Source organism: Somniosus microcephalus, chromosome 5, assembly GCF_052327205.1.
Source record: "Somniosus microcephalus isolate GS21.2 chromosome 5, FLI_Smic_1.0, whole genome shotgun sequence".
Taxonomy (NCBI): Eukaryota; Metazoa; Chordata; class Chondrichthyes; order Squaliformes; family Somniosidae; genus Somniosus; species Somniosus microcephalus.
In genome coordinates, this window is record NC_140991.1 from 75,509,737 (window position 1) to 75,529,685 (window position 19,949).

Below are 19,949 nucleotides of genomic sequence, written 5' to 3' on the forward strand. Positions count from 1 at the left end.
AATGTAAGGCAGAGCATCTCGTTGCAGTCTCGATGCAGCCTGTTGAAGTCTGATCCTGTGCTGTGCTGGTGAGTGCAGCGTTTGCTAAACAGCTAGCACAGTAATCAGTTGTTTTTACATTCAGCACACAATCTACTCTCTCCTCAGTACTCAAAGTGGGTGGATCATGGCTGTAATGGGATCCTCCCTAATCTACATGATTTTATTTTTTGTTTTGGTTCATCACATGTCTGATATATGCAAAAACCATTTGCATGTTTAAGAATCTTCAAAACAAGTTCCTCTTTGCCCTCTCCCTGTATAGAAAACACAACTTACCTAAGTCCAGAGAGCTTACGCCTAGATTGGCACAGCCAAGGATTAGGAATCCTCAAGTGACTGCAGGAGTTGAACCAGCTAAAACCCTACAGCTTAACAGCACAGAGCACTGCTACCATCCTCCTGCCCAGAGCATGGACACACACCAAGCCCCATCGATTGGTGGCTCTAACAGTTGGAGGTGGAAAGCTGCAGCAGGAGCTGCTTGACTCTGCAACCTAAGCAACACAGAGCTTGTTAAGGCAGCCATGACCTGTCTATTGAAGCATGATCTTCTCAATAGCACAGGAGCATATTTCAAGGGGCAGCTTGCAACTGCATCAGAAGCATCTGTTTTGCATTAAGGAACGTTTAATCATCTTTCTTATTCTAATTAACACACCCCCAGAGGGATATTTCAAACAGCTGTTTATATCACACGTAACACCTATGCACGACGCAGTTTGCTTATAAATGGTTTACATTGCATCTCAAAGAGCAGGTCTAGAATTCAGTATCTTGTTCAGCTGCTAGTTGCTCATTTGATGGAGTTTATGGCAGAAGAATGATGAGGCTTGCCATAGTAGTAAAAATAAATATTAAGGCAATTTCATTTGGTTTGATACATAGATTGGAAAATGTGTTCGCACCCAAAACGGGCACACAGAATGCTTAGGCCCAAGGTGCAAATATTGGGCCTCATTATCGTCAAAGGTAAGTCCTTAAAGGGGACCGGGAGAGGGACGAATGGAAGTGGGGAGTGAGGGATGAATGGGAGTGTGGAGGGAGGTTAGAGGTGTCCGGGATCAGGTGTGACAGCGGCAGTGATCGGGAAAGGGGGTGTCGAGCAGTGGCCAGCTGTAAACCATGGTTTGAATGTGGAGCCAGGAGGGACACTGCTGCAGTTCCCAGCTCCACATTCAGGCAAGCATTTTACCTATTTGGTGGCAGTCTGCAGCAGTTCCTTTAAGAACCACCTGTTCGGCTGCATACAGACCTCGTTTTTCTGAATGCAGCCAGCACCAGCGCTGGCTGCCTCAAAGCAAACCACTATGGCAGAGAGGGCCTCAAACAGGTGTTAGGCCCCTTATTTGCATATGGAAAGGGCCTAATGCTTGTTTCAAGCATGGACCCTGGATGCCTATTTTTTTGCCTATACCAATATGGCAGATGGTGCACTTCCAGATCGTAATACACGTTCGCTTTCTGCCCACTATGTTAGAGGGTTAGGCACTCATTTAGTGCCTGCAAAAATGGGTGTGGCACCATCGAATTTCTAGGTCATGATTATTGGCTTTAGAGATTTTTATGAAAATTTGGTTGGATGAGAATTCATTTGGCCATATTTAAATTGAAATAATTGCCATTTAGGTTCTGAGTAGCGATTTATTGAAAACATGGGGTGAAACTTTTTTTGTTAATAGTAGAGGTACTAACAATGATAAGAATATCATAGCTAGTTTTGTTTACCAAAAAATATCCTTGAGCTTGTCTGTTGACTTGCAATTCCCGTCACTAGTTATCATATTAAACCCAACCTTCTATGTTGTATTTAAATGTTTTTGTTTCATTAACTATCATGTTCTGATATGATAAAAATTTGTAGGTGAATATTCAAATGGCATCGACATTGTTGAGAGGAAGAACAGTCAGACATCACTTTTTGTTACAGTGACATTCCAACAAATAGCTCTTATATTATTGTGACACAACAAGTTTTGGCATAAATTGTGTCATCACATCAAGTGTTTGGCAAACAAATGCAAAAGGTTTGCCAAACATATCCAATAACGACAGGGTTCAAACAGTTATTTCCTTCCTTTATACTAGTGTAGTATATTAGAATGCCACATAAGTTACTGAATTACCATTCTCATTTCCTAGGCTCTGATCGCTTGCAGGCCGTAGACTCTGAAATGAACCCTGTCCCAAGATCCAATCAAAGTTATCAGCCAAGGAATTTTTCCAACCACATTGCCCGGCCTCGAAGGTGCAGGATGTTCCACATTCTTTCTCGTCTGTATTGTCACTGCAGTCATTTACAAAATCACAACTCTGTTCTGGTTGGTAACAATTTCCATTCTGGCATTCCAAATAACTGTGTGGGCAGGATCCTGCAAAAAAAGAGGAATTCCCATGAATAAGTTTAAACAGGATATGAAGGGATCACTGAAGTGTCACTTACTCTCAACAGATGTTAGTCTGTGGTAGCCTTCAGTGGAGGTTGGTTCCACTGAAACATCTATTATTGTTCAGGGCTCTTTATTCCATTGAATGCCTTCTGAAGGAAAATTCTGATTCACGGTGTTATCTTTAAAACTTCTTACCACAACATTTTCTTTATTGTGTACACATATCACGACTTAAAAAAATGTACTGTGACTTAAGAATGTAAAATTCCAAACTGCTAGCTCAATTCTTTCACTTTATGATAAAAAGTTACAATGACCCATTTAGATTAAACAAACTTGGCTTGGAATTTTTACTTTCATAGAAATGAAAGGGACAGCAACTACAGGAAATTCTGCTTGCCACCCACAAATTTGCAATATAACCAAACTGCCCTCCTAGACAACACCTAAAATGGCAGGCTCCTCCGCTCTACTCGAGCAGTGAGTTTGGTTGAGTTCAAGGTTTAACATCAAGCTTCTGGTACCTCACCAATGTGAAAGTTTTCCTTGGCAATAAGCATTGTCAGGCTATTTGACTACAGAGTTAAAACCAGCCAAGCCTGATCCAGTCCTCATCTATTGCTGATACGTTCCAGCAGGCATCGGTGTAGGGCCCTTAGTTGATTTTAATGGTTTCTAACCTTGGGACACAGAGGCTAATCTTAGTAACTCAGCATATACCACGTATCAAACCTGGGACCTTCCGCATCTCTAAAGCAACACCATGTTGTGCACTTATTCACAAATGTTACTTTATAGTTACACGTTTGTGTAGTGTATGTAACCGTCTACCTTTAAGAGACTATTGTATGTAACCGTTCACCTTTAAGAGAACTATTTTAGGTGTGGCACTACTTGTTTGGCTTCTGTATACGGTAATACCGACGGTGACCACACCGGTATATAAGTGCTGTGGCATGATTTATAGGGCAGATTCGCCCTGACCTTCGAATAGTAAAGTCCTGTTGTATGTTACTCCTGAAGTCTGTGTCGTAATTAACTGCACAACCCACAGACTTTACAGTGGCGATGAGTCCGATCGTACCCTGCGGCAACAATATTTTCAAGCAACGAAAGAGCGTCGAAAAGAGGCAACCGCCCTCGTCATTCGGCTGGGAGAAAACTCAAGGATGCAGCAATAGAAAGGAGGAAGACTTTAGCGACAAAAACTTCCATCAGCAACAGGCACTGACTGTCCCTTCTGCCACGGTGACTGTGAGTAAGGGAAAGTGAAAAGAATAGCCGGAGGATAAGGGCTGGGCACTCGACCACGGTCGAGGGGGAAAAGGAGCCGGACAAAAAGTCGGGTCCAACGGCGTCGTGAGAGACCGCGACCGGCGGGAAAAGCCGGGCGGTGACCGAAGCCACGAAGCGCTGCGACCGGGAGCGTAGGCGCGGGAAGAGAGAAACTCAGCCGCAGCCGGGGAGAGAAGCACCGGACTGCGAGAGGGCTGGGAGGCGCGATTGGGGTCCGAGCGAGCGGGAGAGGCAGAGCCGACCAAGAGAGACTGCGCGAGAGCCAGTCCAGCGGCTGAACTGTCCTCCGTCAACGGGGTGTAACCAGCGCCGGTAGAGCCGAGCGAGCGGGAGAGAGGCAGAGCCGAGCAAGGGGAACTGTGCGAGAGCCAGTCCAGCGGCTGAACTGTCCTCCGTCAACGGGGTGTACCCAGCGCCGGTAGAGCCGAGCGAGCGGGAGAGAGACAGAGCCGAGCAAGGGGAACTGTGCGAGAGCCAGCCCAGCGGCTGAACCTGTTCGCCGTCAACGGGGTACCCAGAGCCGGTCGCCCTGCCATAAAATAAAAAAAAAAGGGAAAGCCTTGAAGCCGACGCGCAGGCTGTGAACCTGAAAGCCAGCGGCCGTCGCCCGTGGGGAAAGTGTACCCCTTCCGCCAGGGAAGAAACGCGGGAAGCCGCCATTAGGTGGGGAAGAAGACAGAAGCGGGAAACCACCATTGAAGTGGGCGGGGAGAGAAGATAAGAGTGGGAAACCGCCATTTTCGCGGGAAAACCGCCACCTTAGAAAAAAAAAGAAATAATAATTTAAAGAAATACTTGTGTTGTTCCCAAAGAGAGGAAGATGCCTAAGCGTGGTAACATCAATGATTTTAATTCCGAGGTAGAAGACTGGGCCACGTACGTGGAACGCATTGAGATCTATTGTGAGGCCAATAAAATAGAAGAAGATGACAAAGCTATAACCTTGCTGAACTCGATGGGCGCAAAGACATACGGGCTCTTGAAGCATCTACTCGCACCAGCTAAACCGGCGGATCAGACTTTCGATGATATTGTGGCTGTCCTGAAGGACCACTTGAACCCTACACCGTTGATGTTGGCGGAACGATTCAAATTCTATGCGAGAACGCAACGGAAAGACGAAAGCAACGCAGAATACTTGGTCGAACTGCGTAGACTAGCGAAGTACTGCCAGTTTGGAGGGAATCTGACAGAGGCATTGCGAGACAAGTTCGTGTGCGGGTTGGCAAAGGAAGGAACGCAAAAGCGACTACTCGAAGAGAACGACCTTACACTTGACAGGGCTGTCCTTATTGCAGCATCGCACGAAGCCGCAGCGAAGGGAACTGCGGAAATGCAGCTAAAGACAGCAGCACTAAGTGTGGATCAAATTACCTCGACAACAACAAAATGCTATCGTTGTGGGAAGACAACACACGACCAGAACCAATGCTGGTTTAAGAACCAGGAATGTAGGAAATGTGGCAAACTGGGTCACATAGCTAAGGTATGCCGGTCAGGGAAGAAGACCAACAACCAAAGGACCAACAACCAAAGGAAGCCATCACAGGAAAAGTACAACAAGGTACACAAGGTGGCTGAGAAGAGTTCAGACGAACAGAATTCAGACTCAGACCCAAACGGCCAGGAGCTGGGTAGTCTGAGAATTCACAATGTGAGTAAGGAAGCTGACCTACAAACTATCTGGGTCATGCTAAAAATAGCTGGAATCCAAGTGAAAATGGAGTTGGACACTGGATCAGCTCTATCAGTCATAAATCGAAGGGATTACCACCGGCTATTCTCACATATACCCTTAAGAGATACCAAGTTCGTATTGCAGACATACACGGGGCATAAAGTATACCCCATGGGAAAGATAAGAGTCAAAGTGAGAGATAGGGGTAAAGAACACCCAAGAATGAACTTATACGTACTACATGAGGGAGGACCACCACTTCTAGGACGGGAGTGGATCAAGAAAATAGACATGGAATGGCACTATCTAAAAGCCATAACGAGTGAGGACTCAGTGCAGACAATCAGCTCAGATTCTGAAACGGATGACGATAAGACCAACCCAAATATGAAAGACAAGGCTGAAATGGACTTGCCGACGAAGGTTGGAAAAACGAAGGCATGCATAAAGGCTTATGCTCCAGAGAAGAACAAAGTTTCAGAACAGAACTCCACCGAACAACGACAACCTAGTTCGATAGAAAATTCTGAGCCTGTTCAAGTTACGGACATATCCATGACGGAAGAACACCGAGCTCGGACTCAAACTTATTTCAAATTACGACAACAATTAGAACAATTGAGTTACCGTCTCGTACAAGAGATGAAAACAATGAAAAAGTTCTATGACACCGAATGGGAGAATCTGGAAAGACAACAGAAGCAGCTAGCTCAAGCAGAGAGCGACCATAGAGCCATCGTGACCAATTACCGATCACATCTCCCTTATGCTGTTCAGGAGTTAGAATATTTGCAGGAAGAAGCAAATGAAGAGGAATCTTCAGGAAGCCAGGATTTTATTCCAGTTCTTCTCTACGACTCCTTACAAGCAGAGTGTGAGAAGTTGAAAGAACAGTATGAACAGGCCCAGGCTACAATTCTGGAAGGGGTTAACTCGGCAACCTCCGAAAAGCTAGTTTCAGTGGAAGCATATGAGCAACTGAAGGTTGAACATGAGCAAGAAGTCCAAAGGCTGCAGGAAATTCTTGATGAGCTCAAGGCCAAGACAGACTCATCAGTAGAAGTTCCATCCATAGATGAGAAATTAGAGGTGAAAGACATGGCAGAACCTGAAAGACAAGATGTACAAGAACTCATAAAAATATTAAAGGAAACCCAAGACAAATATGGGGCGGCAATGACCGAGATTCAACAACTTGAAGAACAGATTCAACTGGGAATCCGTTCAGTGGAAGAAAAGGGAACTATAAGAAACACAGAGACTGTAAGAATGGCCTCTGAACATGAGCTAGAGAGCATCAAGGCGCAACTTCTCCGAGCGCTGGAAGCCAAAGTACAAGAGGAAAAGAAGGTGAAAGCATTGGAGGAAAAGGTGGATGAAATGGAGAAGACTCTGACCCACAGTGTTCCCGTGGAAGAGTTAACGGTCAGCCAACTCCTTCATATGCTGAAGGACAAGACTCTACAATGGGAACAATCTGAACACGAGCTTCAATCTTCAAAGGGAAGGAGTTCGGAGCTCTCAAAAGTTATGGAAATAGCTGAGGTTGCAACACAGATTTTACAGGGATGCCAAAAGTACGCTGAATCACGTCAATGTGAACAGCAGAATGTTGAAACAGCTGCTCCAGTAGAAGGATTGAATAGTCTGATCAATCAATCCCCGAGGGAAGGGGAAGTATTGAAATTACAAACGAGGTCATTAGTGAAGGATTTGCAGGAAACCCAGGAAGAGCGGGATGAATATGAACGCATGAAGAAGTCTCTTCAGGAAAGATGTCTAGGGAGGGAACAACAGTCGGCTAACGTCCAGTTGGGTACGGAAGAAGTAGCAGGCCCTCTCACTAGACTAGCTCAGGACGACACCGAATATTACCATGACCTGTTGAGTGACACTGAATATTACGAGGATCTGGTCTGCCCAGCTTGTGATGAAAACTCCCAAAGTGCAGAAATCAGGATGAAGCACTTAAAGTCTAAGGAACATAGAGAGATGGTGGCGCTACAGCTGGCAGCTGATAAGGGAGCCCCGAGAGTCTCCAAGAAGCAGAAAAGAAAAAGAAGAAGCAGAAGATGATAACCATCAAAATCATTATCACTCCTACCAGATCATGCACGTGGGCCCTACAAAGGGAGATAAATCAGTTGGAAAGTAAGGAAAATTACCAAGGCAATACAGCTGTTTGTAAAAGTCAGCATTGCTGGTTCAGCAGGACGGGAATTCAAGCTGTTACGTCAAGGGGAAGACTAGTGGAGGAGTCACGCTAGCAATGTGAACCGGCTACACCACAGCGATGTTGTTCGGACCGAGTCAAGACTAGAGACTGAATCTATACACTGTTCCCACAGAGACTGAACCTGTGAACTGTTTCCCACAGAGACTATATCTGTAAATTGTTTACCTGAAGTTGAATATATGTACGTTAATGAGAAATAGTATGTTGTAAGCTAAAAAGGGAGGATTGTAGTGTATGTAACCGTCTACCTTTAAGAGATTATTGTATGTAACCGTTCACCTTTAAGAGAACTATTTTAGGTGTGGCACTACTTGTTTGGCTTCTGTATACGGTAATACCGACGGTGACCACACCGGTATATAAGTGCTGTGGCATGATTTATAGGGCAGATTCGCCCTGACCTTCGAATAGTAAAGCCCTGTTGTATGTTACTCCTGAAGTCTGTGTCATAATTAACTGCACAACCCACAGACTTTACAGTTTGTACAGTACTCTCTGGAGAAGGATCAAATTAGTTTCATGTACATTTTTTTTGAGGCTCTGAGCCCCTCATCCGGGGGGAGGGGAATCTTGAAATTGTATTTTGCCTCTAGGTGTCTTCAGGTTGCCCCAGGATCCCCGCAAACCCCCAGGTCCACGGAAAGTCCCAGTCTTCGCCCCAATGCCAGGTTCTCTGATGTAAAAAGTCACACAACACCAGGTTATAGTCCAACAGCTTTATTTGAAATCACAAGCTTTCGGAGCGCTGCTCCTTCTTCAGGTGAAGTGGAGAAATGCATAAAGACACAGCTTATATAGTCAGAGAATCATGTCAGATGTTTACAGGTAACCTTTCCAACTGCCATTAATCACACCTCCGGCATCTCCACACCACAGGTTCTCTGATAACAGTTCTCTGCCCCCCCGCCTCCCCAACCCCAGCCACAACAAAGAGGAATCTTTCTCATAATAAGTTAGATACATTTTAAAAATAAAAATCATGGATCATTTATTAACATTCTTGAACAATTCAATGTTTTGCTCTTTTTAATTGAAGTTTTTTTCATGCCCAACAGCACACCAATATAACAGGTCATTTGACATTCCCATTTTCTAAATCTCCTCTCCAGTTTTACTGTGCACAATGTTTTAATGCATAATGATTATATATAAAACATAAAAATATCTTACTTTTGCTGCACAAATTTAAATAAATTCATAATGATATCTATTTTGCCGATCCTGTGTTTCCATCTATTAAGGAGATAATGCTGAAAACAATGATCCCAAACTTATTCATAATTTGTTTAAAATTAGGCTTGGAAATTTTAGCTGTAATTTTACAATTGGGCAACTCTACCGCATCATACCAGCAGTCAAATTTACATAGCGGGACACAATCAGCTCTGTGCATCATCCACAACCACATGAACATGGATCAAAATTTCTTCTGATTATGATTTTCTGACATCGTACAAAATTCAATACTTGAGCCTTAAGCATGATCTAGAAGCTTCTGTATAAACTTGTAAATAGGTGGTGAATTACTCATTCCACTATCAATTGCCATATTACAGTTTAGAGTCCTCTAAGCATTACCATAATGTTCATCTCCCCATCTTTATTGACGGGATATTAGTTGGACTTTAAAATATTTCCAATTTTTTTGCTGTTTTTAAATACATTTTTTTCTAGTTAATACTGCAACTGAACAAGAAGAGGTAGTTGTACATCTAACCAGAACCTCCTCCATACTATGTGCTAAAATTACTATCTGCCTTTCGAGAGTTAAAAATGCTGCAGTTTTGTCACCCTCAGCTTGAATTGACTACTCTTCCCAGCAACAGACTTCTAGTAGCTTATACATGAAAGGATTTGACCTATCAGATCTGACCCATGACCTTACATGGTCAATGCCAATCTCAATCAGGCTTTCCACCAGGGGGTTTTACTGTTGCTGTCGTACTTCATTTTATTTTGGGTTTACAAATCATCTAGAGCTCAGTATAACCTGAAAAGTGCCTCTTATAATATTCCCCCATATCAATAAATATTCAGCCTTTCCTTAGAATGTTTTACAAAGGATAAGACAGAATTCAATAATGCCAAGATGAAAGGCACTGTGGCCTAGAAATTCAGTAGCGCCCTGTTTGGGGCACCAGCCTCGCCAGGGTGCCAAAAGTAGCGCCCCGGAAGTAGTCGCGGCCGCCCGCCGGAAATTCACTTTGCACGCCCCAGAGGGAAGCACGGCGGTACTGGAGGCGCCCCGCATCCCTCTTGGGGCACTGCAGCTGAAGATCGCTGCGCAACGTGCAGCAGCATGTGTGCTGTGGTGCTGCAGGCCTTCCTCCCCTTCTTAAAGGGGAGGGGCCTTGTGCAGCGCGATCGAGGATCGTGAGTGCTGGCAAAAGAGCCCGGCACCGAGGAGAAGTGTTGGGCTCTTGGAACGCAGTTGGCACTCCGCGGGGGGGGGGCTCAGGAGGCCGGGGACGGCAGCGCGGAGAGGTGCTGGCAGGCGGCTAGCAAAAAAAATGGCTGCCCCGCACCTCTCCTTTAATTAGCGCCTCTACCGCCGCAGGTAGGCCCCCTGAACCGTTCGCAAATAGCGTCCGGCGTTAAAGCAGGGGGCACAACTAAATATCGCGATCGGGGCGGTAGTGGGGTGTTGCGTACACCGATGACGTCATCGGTAGCGACGCAGCGCTAACGGCTAGCGCCGCCATTAACGTCCTGCTAAATTTAGCGGGAGGCGTGGCCAGTGGCTTCTGGCCCACTTAGCGCCCTCTTAAGGCGCTAATGGGTGGTGCAGCCCACTGAATTTCTAGGCCTATGGAATTTGTTTTTTGCAATCTAATAGCCATTAACAACAGTAACACAATTTGCACAGGAGTATATCAAACCCACATATTTTTACACACATGCTTCTATGGACAACAGAATGAAATCTTGTTCTTTTGAGAACAGATTAACTGGATGAATACTGCGACGGTCTCCAGAGAAGCTAACCCTTCCCAGCCTGCAGCTGATTTTTATTCATTCTGAATATTAACATTTCGTTTATCACAGTTCTCAATATGTTGGAGTGCCCCAGGTGGGCATTTAAAGCAGCACCAACCTCTTCACTCACACTGATTCTACTTTACTAACATCCTAAGTAAAACAGTTAACCCACAACATTAGAAAAACAATAACCAGTGTAAACAGAACTGTTCCCAATGTCAGTAAAATAGAGTTTGGTTTTCTATGAGTTAGATGTACCAGAATATGTGGAAACATATCACCATTGTATAAAGCATATAATGCCAAATGTCAAAACAACCACTATGTTAGCATTGGATAGCCCAGACGGGGAAAGGCTGTTCCCATTAGTTGATGGTACAAGGACTAGGGGACATAGATTTAAGGGGAAATGTGAGGAAAAACCTTTTTACGCAGCGAGTGGTGAGGACCTGGAACTCGCTGCCGACGGAAGTGATGGAAACGGAGACACTCAGGCCTAGAAATTCAGTGGGCTGCGCCACCCATTAGCGCCTTAAGAGGGCGCTAAGTGGGTCGGAAGATACTGGCCACGCCTCCCACTAAATTTAGCGGGACGCTAATGGCGGCACTAGCCGTTAGCGCTGCGCCGCTACCGATGATGTCATCGGTGTGTGCAGCGCCCCGCTACCGCCCCGATCGCGATATTTAGTTGCGCCCCCTGCTTTAACACCGGACGCTATTTGCGAATGGTTCAGGGGGCCTACCTGCGGCGGTAGAGGCGCTAATTAAAGGAGAGGTGCGGGGCGGCCATTTTTTTTGCTGGCCGCCTGCCAGCACCTCTCCGCACTGCCCCCCCCCCCCCGCGGAGTGCCGACTGCGTTCCAAGAGCCCGGCACTTCTCCTTGGTGCCGGGCTCTTTTGCCGGCACTCGCGATCCTTGATCGCGCTGCATAAGGCCCCTCCCCTTTAAGAAAGGGAGGAAGGCCTGCAGTACCGCAGCGCACCGTGCCACAGCATGTGGCGCTGCGGCACGTTGTGCAGCGATCTTCAGCTGCAGCGCCCCAAGAGGGATGCGGGGTGCCTCCAGTAACGCCGCGCTTCCCTCTGGGGCGCGTAAAGTGAATTTCCGGCAGGCGGCCGCGACTACTTCCGGGGTGCTACTTTTGGCACCCTGGTGAGGCTGGCGCCCCAAACGGGTCTCTACTGAATTTCTAAGCCTCAATGTTTTCAAGGGGAGACTGGATAGGCACTTGAGGGAAATAAACTTGCAGGGCTACGGGGATAGAGCGGGGGAATGTGACTGACTGGCTCACTCTACCGAGAGCTGGCACAGACTCAATGGGCTGAATGGCCTCCTTCTGTGCCATTATGACTCGATTCATTATAATACATTTCTCCTTGATTAACTGTCAGAAAAACAGCTAATCTTAAACATCCATGGTTCTACTGATTTGGGGATTTATTAACGTGAATATGCTTAAATTAAGCCATAATTAAATTATTTTCAAGTTAGTTAATTAGGGGGAATAAATTTCTGTGGGGGTTCTCCCGTTGGTCCATCATAATCCCAGTGGAAGAGTCACGAAAAACAGAGTAAATAGTGTGTACTCTGCTTTTCCGCAATTTCTGGGGCTTTTCCACCAAAGTTATAGCAGACAATCAGGAGAAGATCTACAGAATTTCATCCCATATTCTTACAACTACATCTATTTATATTATCTATTAAGTCTTATATCTGCATGTACTGCCTGTTATGCAACACTTACTTCCTGTAATGTTACTTTTTGACATCACACTTTGTTGATTGGCTCAAAGTAAAACAGCAACATCCTGGAGGCCAAAGATAACCCAGGCTCCTTCGCTCTACTGCTAACCGCCTCCTAAAACTGTCTCCCTTGTCCCTCCGTCCTCCTCTCTAACACATGGAAGGAGCTCAAAAATTTCTTTGTCACCAAGATCAAGACCATCCCTTCAGCTTCTGCAGCTTTCTCCCTTTTGCTTGCCTCCTAACAACCATCCCCACTGTCCCTTTCCCACCCTAGCCTTGGTTCCCCTGTCTTTCTAGCTTCTCCCTATCTCCCCCTCCCACCCTCGCCAAGTGAATTATGTTCATGTGTAGGGAGTTTGCAAAATTCCCCCACCTCGCCTGCTTTCCGAATCAAACAAAGTTGGCCACTTTTTAAGCGTACAAAATGGAGTTCTGGGACACGTGACCAGAAAGCTGCTGGAAGCGAGTCATTTTTCTCCCCAGCAGCAAGACTGGAGACAGGGCCTGGAATTCCACAGTCCCTATGTGGATTGCAGGCCAGACATGGAATTGAATATGTAATAGCAAGTCGCCAGTAGGCCGGTAAGAACAATGAACCTGGTTGCACTGCAATCAGGGTTAAGCTAGTTAAAACCATCATCGGGCCCATCCTAACAGATCCAATCATATCAGAAACCGTTTTAGAGGACTAGGCACCAGAGACACCATTGTGTGACTGAAACCAAAAACAATGAGGGCCAGTGATAAGGCCGTTAGTGGGAAATCGGCCGTTTTGCAGCCATTTACAGTTAACGAAGTAACCTGGGACACCTCTCGATCTGGGGGAGGCAAGGCAGATCGAGAGAGTATAACTGTTTTTAGCAAGCAGACAGAAAGAGCAGTTCGAGACACTTCGACTTGGAACACACTTCGGGAGAGACAGCTTCTACACTTCACTTCGATTTCATCCTGGGACTTCACTGCAAAAGGGAAACTTCGAGGACTCTACTGGGAGAAGCAGTCTCCAAAACGGGGAAGGCTATGCGCAGCAGGCCCATGCTTTGGTAAGCAGGCGACGCTCCCGGTCCGTACTGCCTCCCGATTTAAACCTGACTGTTCCCCCCCACCCCGTGCCCACCACCTCAGGCAGGGATTCAGAGTGGAACCAGGAAGACACGGGACGGAGTGCACCATCCCGGTACGGACCGGAGCCCAAAGCGGGCCTCGCTAAATGGCGCAGCCCGACCCAGGAGGGAAGCCTTTTCACCCAGCCAAGGAGGAAGATCCACTACCTGACTGACGGGAGAGTGTGTGACCAGTGCACACTGAACTTTACCAGGCCAGACCAACTAAAGCTGCAGTCCCAGGACAACCTAAAGGCCTTTGTTCCAATGCGTTGGGTGAGCATGAGAGTCTGACCCCCCCTTTAGTTCGACCTAGGTTAGGGATAGTGTAGGAGGTGGGGATAAGGCTAAGGGGAGTGTTAATGTGTGATACCCCTCGATGTGTCGTACTCCTTCCTGCACTCGCGTGCCCTCTGTTTTGAATATATAGTATTCCTTTTTTTTTCTTTTTAAAGTGTATAGAGTGTAGCCTTGGTTTAGTATCGTTGAACCAATTAATTTCTCTGCTTGCTTGTTTTGTTTTATTTTTCTCTCAATAAAACCATTATTATTTTAACCTTTCACCTGCTTGTCTGTCTCGAGCTTGTTATTCTGCGCATCAGCTGCCTGGTAAGATCCCAGTGTCAGAACTAAGTGGGAGTGTGGGGACGCCTCGAAAACGTCCACTGGGTCAGGCCCGGGCCAAACCGACCACCCAACCAACAACCCCTACACACCCTAGCCTTGGTTCCCCTGTCTTTCTAGCTTCTCCCTATCTCCCCCTCCCATCCTCGCCAAGCGAATTATGTTCATGAGATCCACCTCCTGCTCCCTCAACCCCATTTCCAAACTGATCATCCAACTTCCCTTCCTGGCTCCCATGCTAATTGATATGGTAAATAGTTCCCTCTCCCTACTCTTTCAAAGCCACCATCATCATCCACCAAAATAAACATCTTAATCATAGAATAGAAGTTTATGGCACAGAAGGAGGCCATTCAACCCATTGTGTCCGTGCCGGCCAAAAAAGAGCCATCCAGCCTAATCCTACTTTCCAGCTCTTGGTCTGTAGCCTTGTAGGTTATGGCACTTCAAGTGCATATCCAAGTACTTTTAAATGCAATGAGGATTTCTGCCTCTACCACCCTTTCAGGCATTGAGTTCCAGACCCTCACCAGCCTCTGGGTGAAAAAGGTTCTCCTCAACTCCTCTCTAATCCCAATAGAGGTCTTTAAAATTATGAAAAAATTTGATAGAGTGGATACAGAGAGATTTTTTCCACTTGTGGGGAAGAGCATAACTAGAGGCCATCAATATAAGATAGTCACCAAGAAATCCAACAGGGAATTCAGAAGAAACTTCTTTACCCAAAGAGTGGTGAGAATGTGGAACTCGCTACCACAGGGAGTGGTCGAGGTGAGTAGTATGGATGTATTTAAGGGGAGGCTAGACAAGCATATGAGGGAGAAGGGAATAGAGGGTTACGCTGATAGATTTAGATAAGGAAAGACTGGAGGAGGCTCGAGTGGAGCATAAACGCCTGCAGGGACTGGTTGGGCCAAATGGCCTGTTTCTGTGCCGTATATCCTATGTAATCCTATGTAATCTTTCTACCAATTATATTAAATCTATGTCCCCTGGTTATTGGCCTCTCTGCTTAGGGAAATAGGTCCTTCCTATCCACTCTATCTAGGCCCCTCATAATTTTATACACCTCAATTAAATCTCCCCTCTGCCTCCTCTGTACCAAAAAAACACAGCCCAGCCTATCTAATATTTCCTCATAGCTAAGATTCTCCAGTCCTGACAACATCCTCGTAAATCTCCTCTGTACCCTCTCTAGTGCAATCACATCTTTCCTGTAATGTGGTGACCAGAACTGTACGTAGTATTCTAGCTGCGGCCTAACTAATGTTTTATACAGTTCTAGCATAACCTCTTATATTCTATGCCTTGGCTAATAAAGGAAAGTATTCCATATCCCTTCTTAATCACCTTATCTACCTGTCCTGCTAGCTTCAGGGATCTGTGGACATGCACTCCAAGGTCCCTTTGTTCCTCTACATTTTTCAGTTTCCTACTATTTATTGTGTATTCCCTTGCCTTGTTAGCCCTCCCCAAATGCATTACCTCAGAAACCTTTCTGACCTCACTAACAATCAACCCATCTCCAAACTTCCTCTCCTCTCCAAAGTTCTTGGCTCTCTTTGTGACCATGCATGTATGTGTGTGTGTGTGTGTACGTATGTGTGTGTGTGTGTACGTATGTGTGTGTGTGTGTACGTACTTATGTGTGTGGGTGTGTACGCATGTGTGTGTGTGTGTGTACATATGTGTGTGTGTGTGTACGTATGTGTGTGGGAAAGAGAGAGAAAGAGAGAAACAGACAGAGACAGAGTTCAATTATGACAAATATGACACTGTTTACAACTTTGGTTTATGTTCAACTCAAATGGAAAAAAAATTGGCCTCTGGAAATCCACACCCTGGTGGTGCACTTCTGGTGCAAGTCATTCTGGAATGCAGTGGATAGGGCAGAAATTTGTTCAGGACCTAAATACACCAGGTTATGGCCTTGTCTGCACTGATGCTCTCAGTGTTTGAGATGAAGAGCCCTTTGCACTTTGTTTCCGATACGAGGGTGGAGGAAAGGAGGTTCAGAAGGCTGGCTAGTTGCGTAGAGAAGGAGCTTTGGTTTGTCCTTGTCCTCCAGGGTGATCGTGGAGTATTCGACGGTTTTGGATGAAGAGAGCAAGACACAGTAATACATGACATGGTTAAGCCAAATGTCATGATGAATGACTGGACCAATAGTGCCAGGAATGCTCAAATTTAGGGCGCTCTGACTTGATGGAAAGAACATGGAGACTATGCTGGGGAATGACAAAGGTGGGAGACAGTGAGTGATTTGGAGGGAGCAAGAGCATTAAAGGCAAACAATGCATAAAATATTTAAATTTGTCTTTTTTTTAATGATTTGAATACAAACTGGATGATAAATTTGAGTAGGCTTCATATAAAAGCTATTACAGGTGATTGTCCTGCTCTGGATGTCCCAAATACACCTATTTTATGGGCATACATCGGAGGAAAAATTGGGCAATGCTTTGACACTGGGAGCCTGTTTCATTGTGCTTCTGAGAGGTGTTTCCATGCAAATCAGGAATCAAGAGACATCACTGCGACCTGGAACTAGTTTTCCTCTGTGTTACTGGTCACAGGTCAGAGGCAGGCCACACCCGTATAATGTCATCACTGGGAGTTTCTAGGCCTCTCATTCTTGTATTCATCTACAGGCCCACCTGAAAATTGCACCAGGTGGGCCTTGGGTGTCCAAGGTGTGGCCACTGCTTCCCTACCATTTTCAACTGCCAGACAACTGTAAATGTGATGGCTGACAATTGAAAATTGTGGTGTCCGTGTGTAGATAAAGACACTGAAGACAGGAGTTGGTTCATAGGTATTTACTAAGCAAGTCTGGGGGGGGTTCTAAAGGATATACACAATCCACAGGCTTATATAGCCCAAGTGGCAATTACCGGCATTACGCACACCTGGGGCTCTTAAAGGCACATACACCACAATTGCTCTTAAAGGCACATACACCACAATTCCTCCCCTTCTAGCTAACCAGTACATCATATTTTAAGTAATTATTAATTACATGTTATATGCAAAATAATATACATTGCTGTATTAATTAATTATAAGTTAGTCTCTCAGGAGGCTTCCTGACTCGGTCCGGATAACGCCTCGGGGGTGTAGTAGTTTCTGGTGGTGTAGAAGGTTCTTCTGGCAAGGCTGATTCGGCTTGAAGGCCAGTGTCGGGTTCATCGGGTTCCAGTATCACCGGATCGGAGGTAGATATGGGTATCTCTACTTCATCGTTAGATGTATAGCGTGGTGGTGTAGGTTGTCCCTTTTCGGATGACTTGATGATTTGGTCAGCATGGCGCCTTATTATGCTTTCTCCGATGTCCACGGTATACATCAGTGGTCCTAGTCGTGTGCAGATAGTTCCAGGCTGCCATTTCTCGGTACGGTAGTCCCGGGCCAAAACCGGTTGGCCTATCTGGAAGGCCCTAATTGGCCTTTCATTCATGCCCTGAAACTGCCGGTTCTCCACGTCCCTTCGGATGTTGGGCTTGACCAAATCCAGCCGGCATCTTAGGTTTCTATTGTAGAACATCATGGCGGGAGTTTGGTTTGTAACCATATGTGTTGCATTCCTATATGCAAATAAGAAGTTATCCACCTTGTGCTGAAGTTTTATGTCTTCATTACCCATGGCCTTTATGGCCTTCTTGAAGGTCTGGACAAACCTTTCAGCCAATCCATTGGTGGCGGGATGGTATGGGGCGGACGTGTAGTGCTTTACCCCATTGTTCTTTAAGAACTTTCTGAATTCTTCGGACACAAATTGCGGTCCATTATCAGAACATATCTGTTCTGGCAGCCCATTCCTGGCAAATATGGTCCTTAATACTGTGATGGTTTTTTCCGTGGTGGTGGAGGACATCTTTATTACCTCCGGCCACTTGGAGTGTGCATCAACTGCGATTAAGAACATTGAGTCCATAAATGGACCAGCAAAGTCGATGTGCACCCTTTGCCAGGGAGATGAGGGCCACTCCCATGGATGTAGAGGGGCCTGTGGCGGAGCATTTTGGACCTTCTGGCATCCTAGGCAGCTCTTGGTCATGTCTTCGATGTCTCCATCGATACCTGGCCACCATACAAACGCCCTAGCTAGGTTCTTCATTTTCACTCCACCCAGATGCCCCTCGTGAAGCTCCTTTAGCACTTTATCCTGGAGTTTGGGTGGAATCACCACTCTGGATCCACACATCAAGGTTCCTCGGCACACTGACAGCTGTTCTCTTCTTTGCGAGAATGCTGGCAACAGTGGTTCGCCATGTGCTGGCCATCCCTTCATTGTTAAATCGTAGACCCGTGAGAGAGTAGGGTCATTTCTGGTCTCCCTTTCAATGGCAGAATTTGTCACCGGTAGACATTCCACTATGGTAGAGTGGAATATCTCTACTGGGTCTACTGTAGGTGCCTCTTCTATCGTTGGCAACGGCAGGCGCGATAAACCGTCAGCATTCCCATGCTGTTTTGACCCTTTGTACTCAATGTTGTATTGGTGTGCCCCTAGAAAAAGGGACCACCTCTGTAGTCTTTGTGCCGTCATAATGGGGACACCTTTCTTAGGGTTGAATATGGAGATGAGGGGTTGATGGTCAGTCAGCAAGGTAAATTTTTGTCCGTGTAGGTAATGGTTGAATTTCTTCACTCCCCATACCAGGCTGAGTGCTTCCCTGTCTATCTGGGAATAGTTATGCTCAGCTGAGTTCAATGAGCGTGACGCAAAAGCTATCGGCCGTTCCGAGCCATCAGGGAATCTATGGGACAATACCGCTCCTATGCCGTAAGGGGATGCATCGCACGCCAGTCTGATTGGTAGTGATGGGTTGTAATGAGCCAAAACTTTCTCGGATGTGATTAAGTCTTTACATTTATGGAAGGCACGTTTACAGTCTTCGTTCCATTTCCAAATCACTCCTGTGTGTAGAAGATCATTAAGAGGGTGTAGAATAGTTGATAAGTTCGGTAAAAATTTATGATAGTAATTTATTAATCCCAGAAATGACCTCAATTGTGAAACATTTTCAGGTGCTGGGGCTTTTATAACTGCTTCAATTTTTTCAGGTGACTTATGCAACCCTTCCTTATTAATTATGTGGCCACAATATGATATCTGATTTCGGAAAAATTCGCACTTGGGGCGATTTGCTCGTAGGCCCCGTTCTTTCAGCCTAGTGAGCACCTGCTCCAAATTGGCAAGGTGCTCGTTGTCGTTTTCTCCTGTTATAAGGATGTCGTCTAGGTAACACTGAGTCCCCGGAATCCCTTGCAGGACTTGCTCCATAGCTCTTTGCCAGATAGCTGGAGCTGATGCTACTCCAAAAATCAGTCGATTGTACTGGTACAGGCCTTTGTGTGTGTTTATTGTGAGATACTTTTTCGAGGTCTCCTCAACCTCCATCTGTAGATATGCCTGTGCCAAGTCAATTTTTGTGAAACGTTTTCCTCCGGATAGTGAGGCGAAAATATCTTCTATCCTCGGAAGAGGATACTGTACCGTGTGAAGGACCGGGTTTACAGTCACCTTAAAGTCCCCACAGATGCGAATTTTTCTCTGTTCCTCAGAGTTATTTTTCAATGCTTTTTTCATGACTGGAACGATGGGTGTTGCCCATTCGCTCCAATCTATTTTGGATAATACGCCTGCCTTTTCCAAATTCTCCAGCTCTGCCTCGACTGCCGGACGTATTGCGTATGGCACCGGTCTTGCCTTAAAAATTTTTGGAATTGCTGCATCTTCCACTTTTATTGAGGCGGTGATGCCTTTCAAGGTTCCTAGTTTCTCTTGAAACACTTCTTTGGCGTTGGCCAAGATGTCTTTTAATCGTTCAGGTATGATGTCATCCTTGTTTTT

General features: G+C 45.8%; 1 protein-coding gene across 1 annotated transcript in view; it reads right to left on the minus strand.

Annotated features, from left to right (window-relative positions):
* The window catches only part of malrd1 (MAM and LDL receptor class A domain containing 1), a 408,505-nt gene that overhangs the window by 282,752 nt on the left and 105,804 nt on the right, over window positions 1–19,949 (minus strand). The window contains exon 10 of the mRNA XM_085987833.1: window positions 2,166–2,411. Coding sequence (XP_085843959.1) covers window positions 2,166–2,411 — 246 coding nt within the window. The remainder of the gene's footprint in view (window positions 1–2,165; window positions 2,412–19,949) is intronic.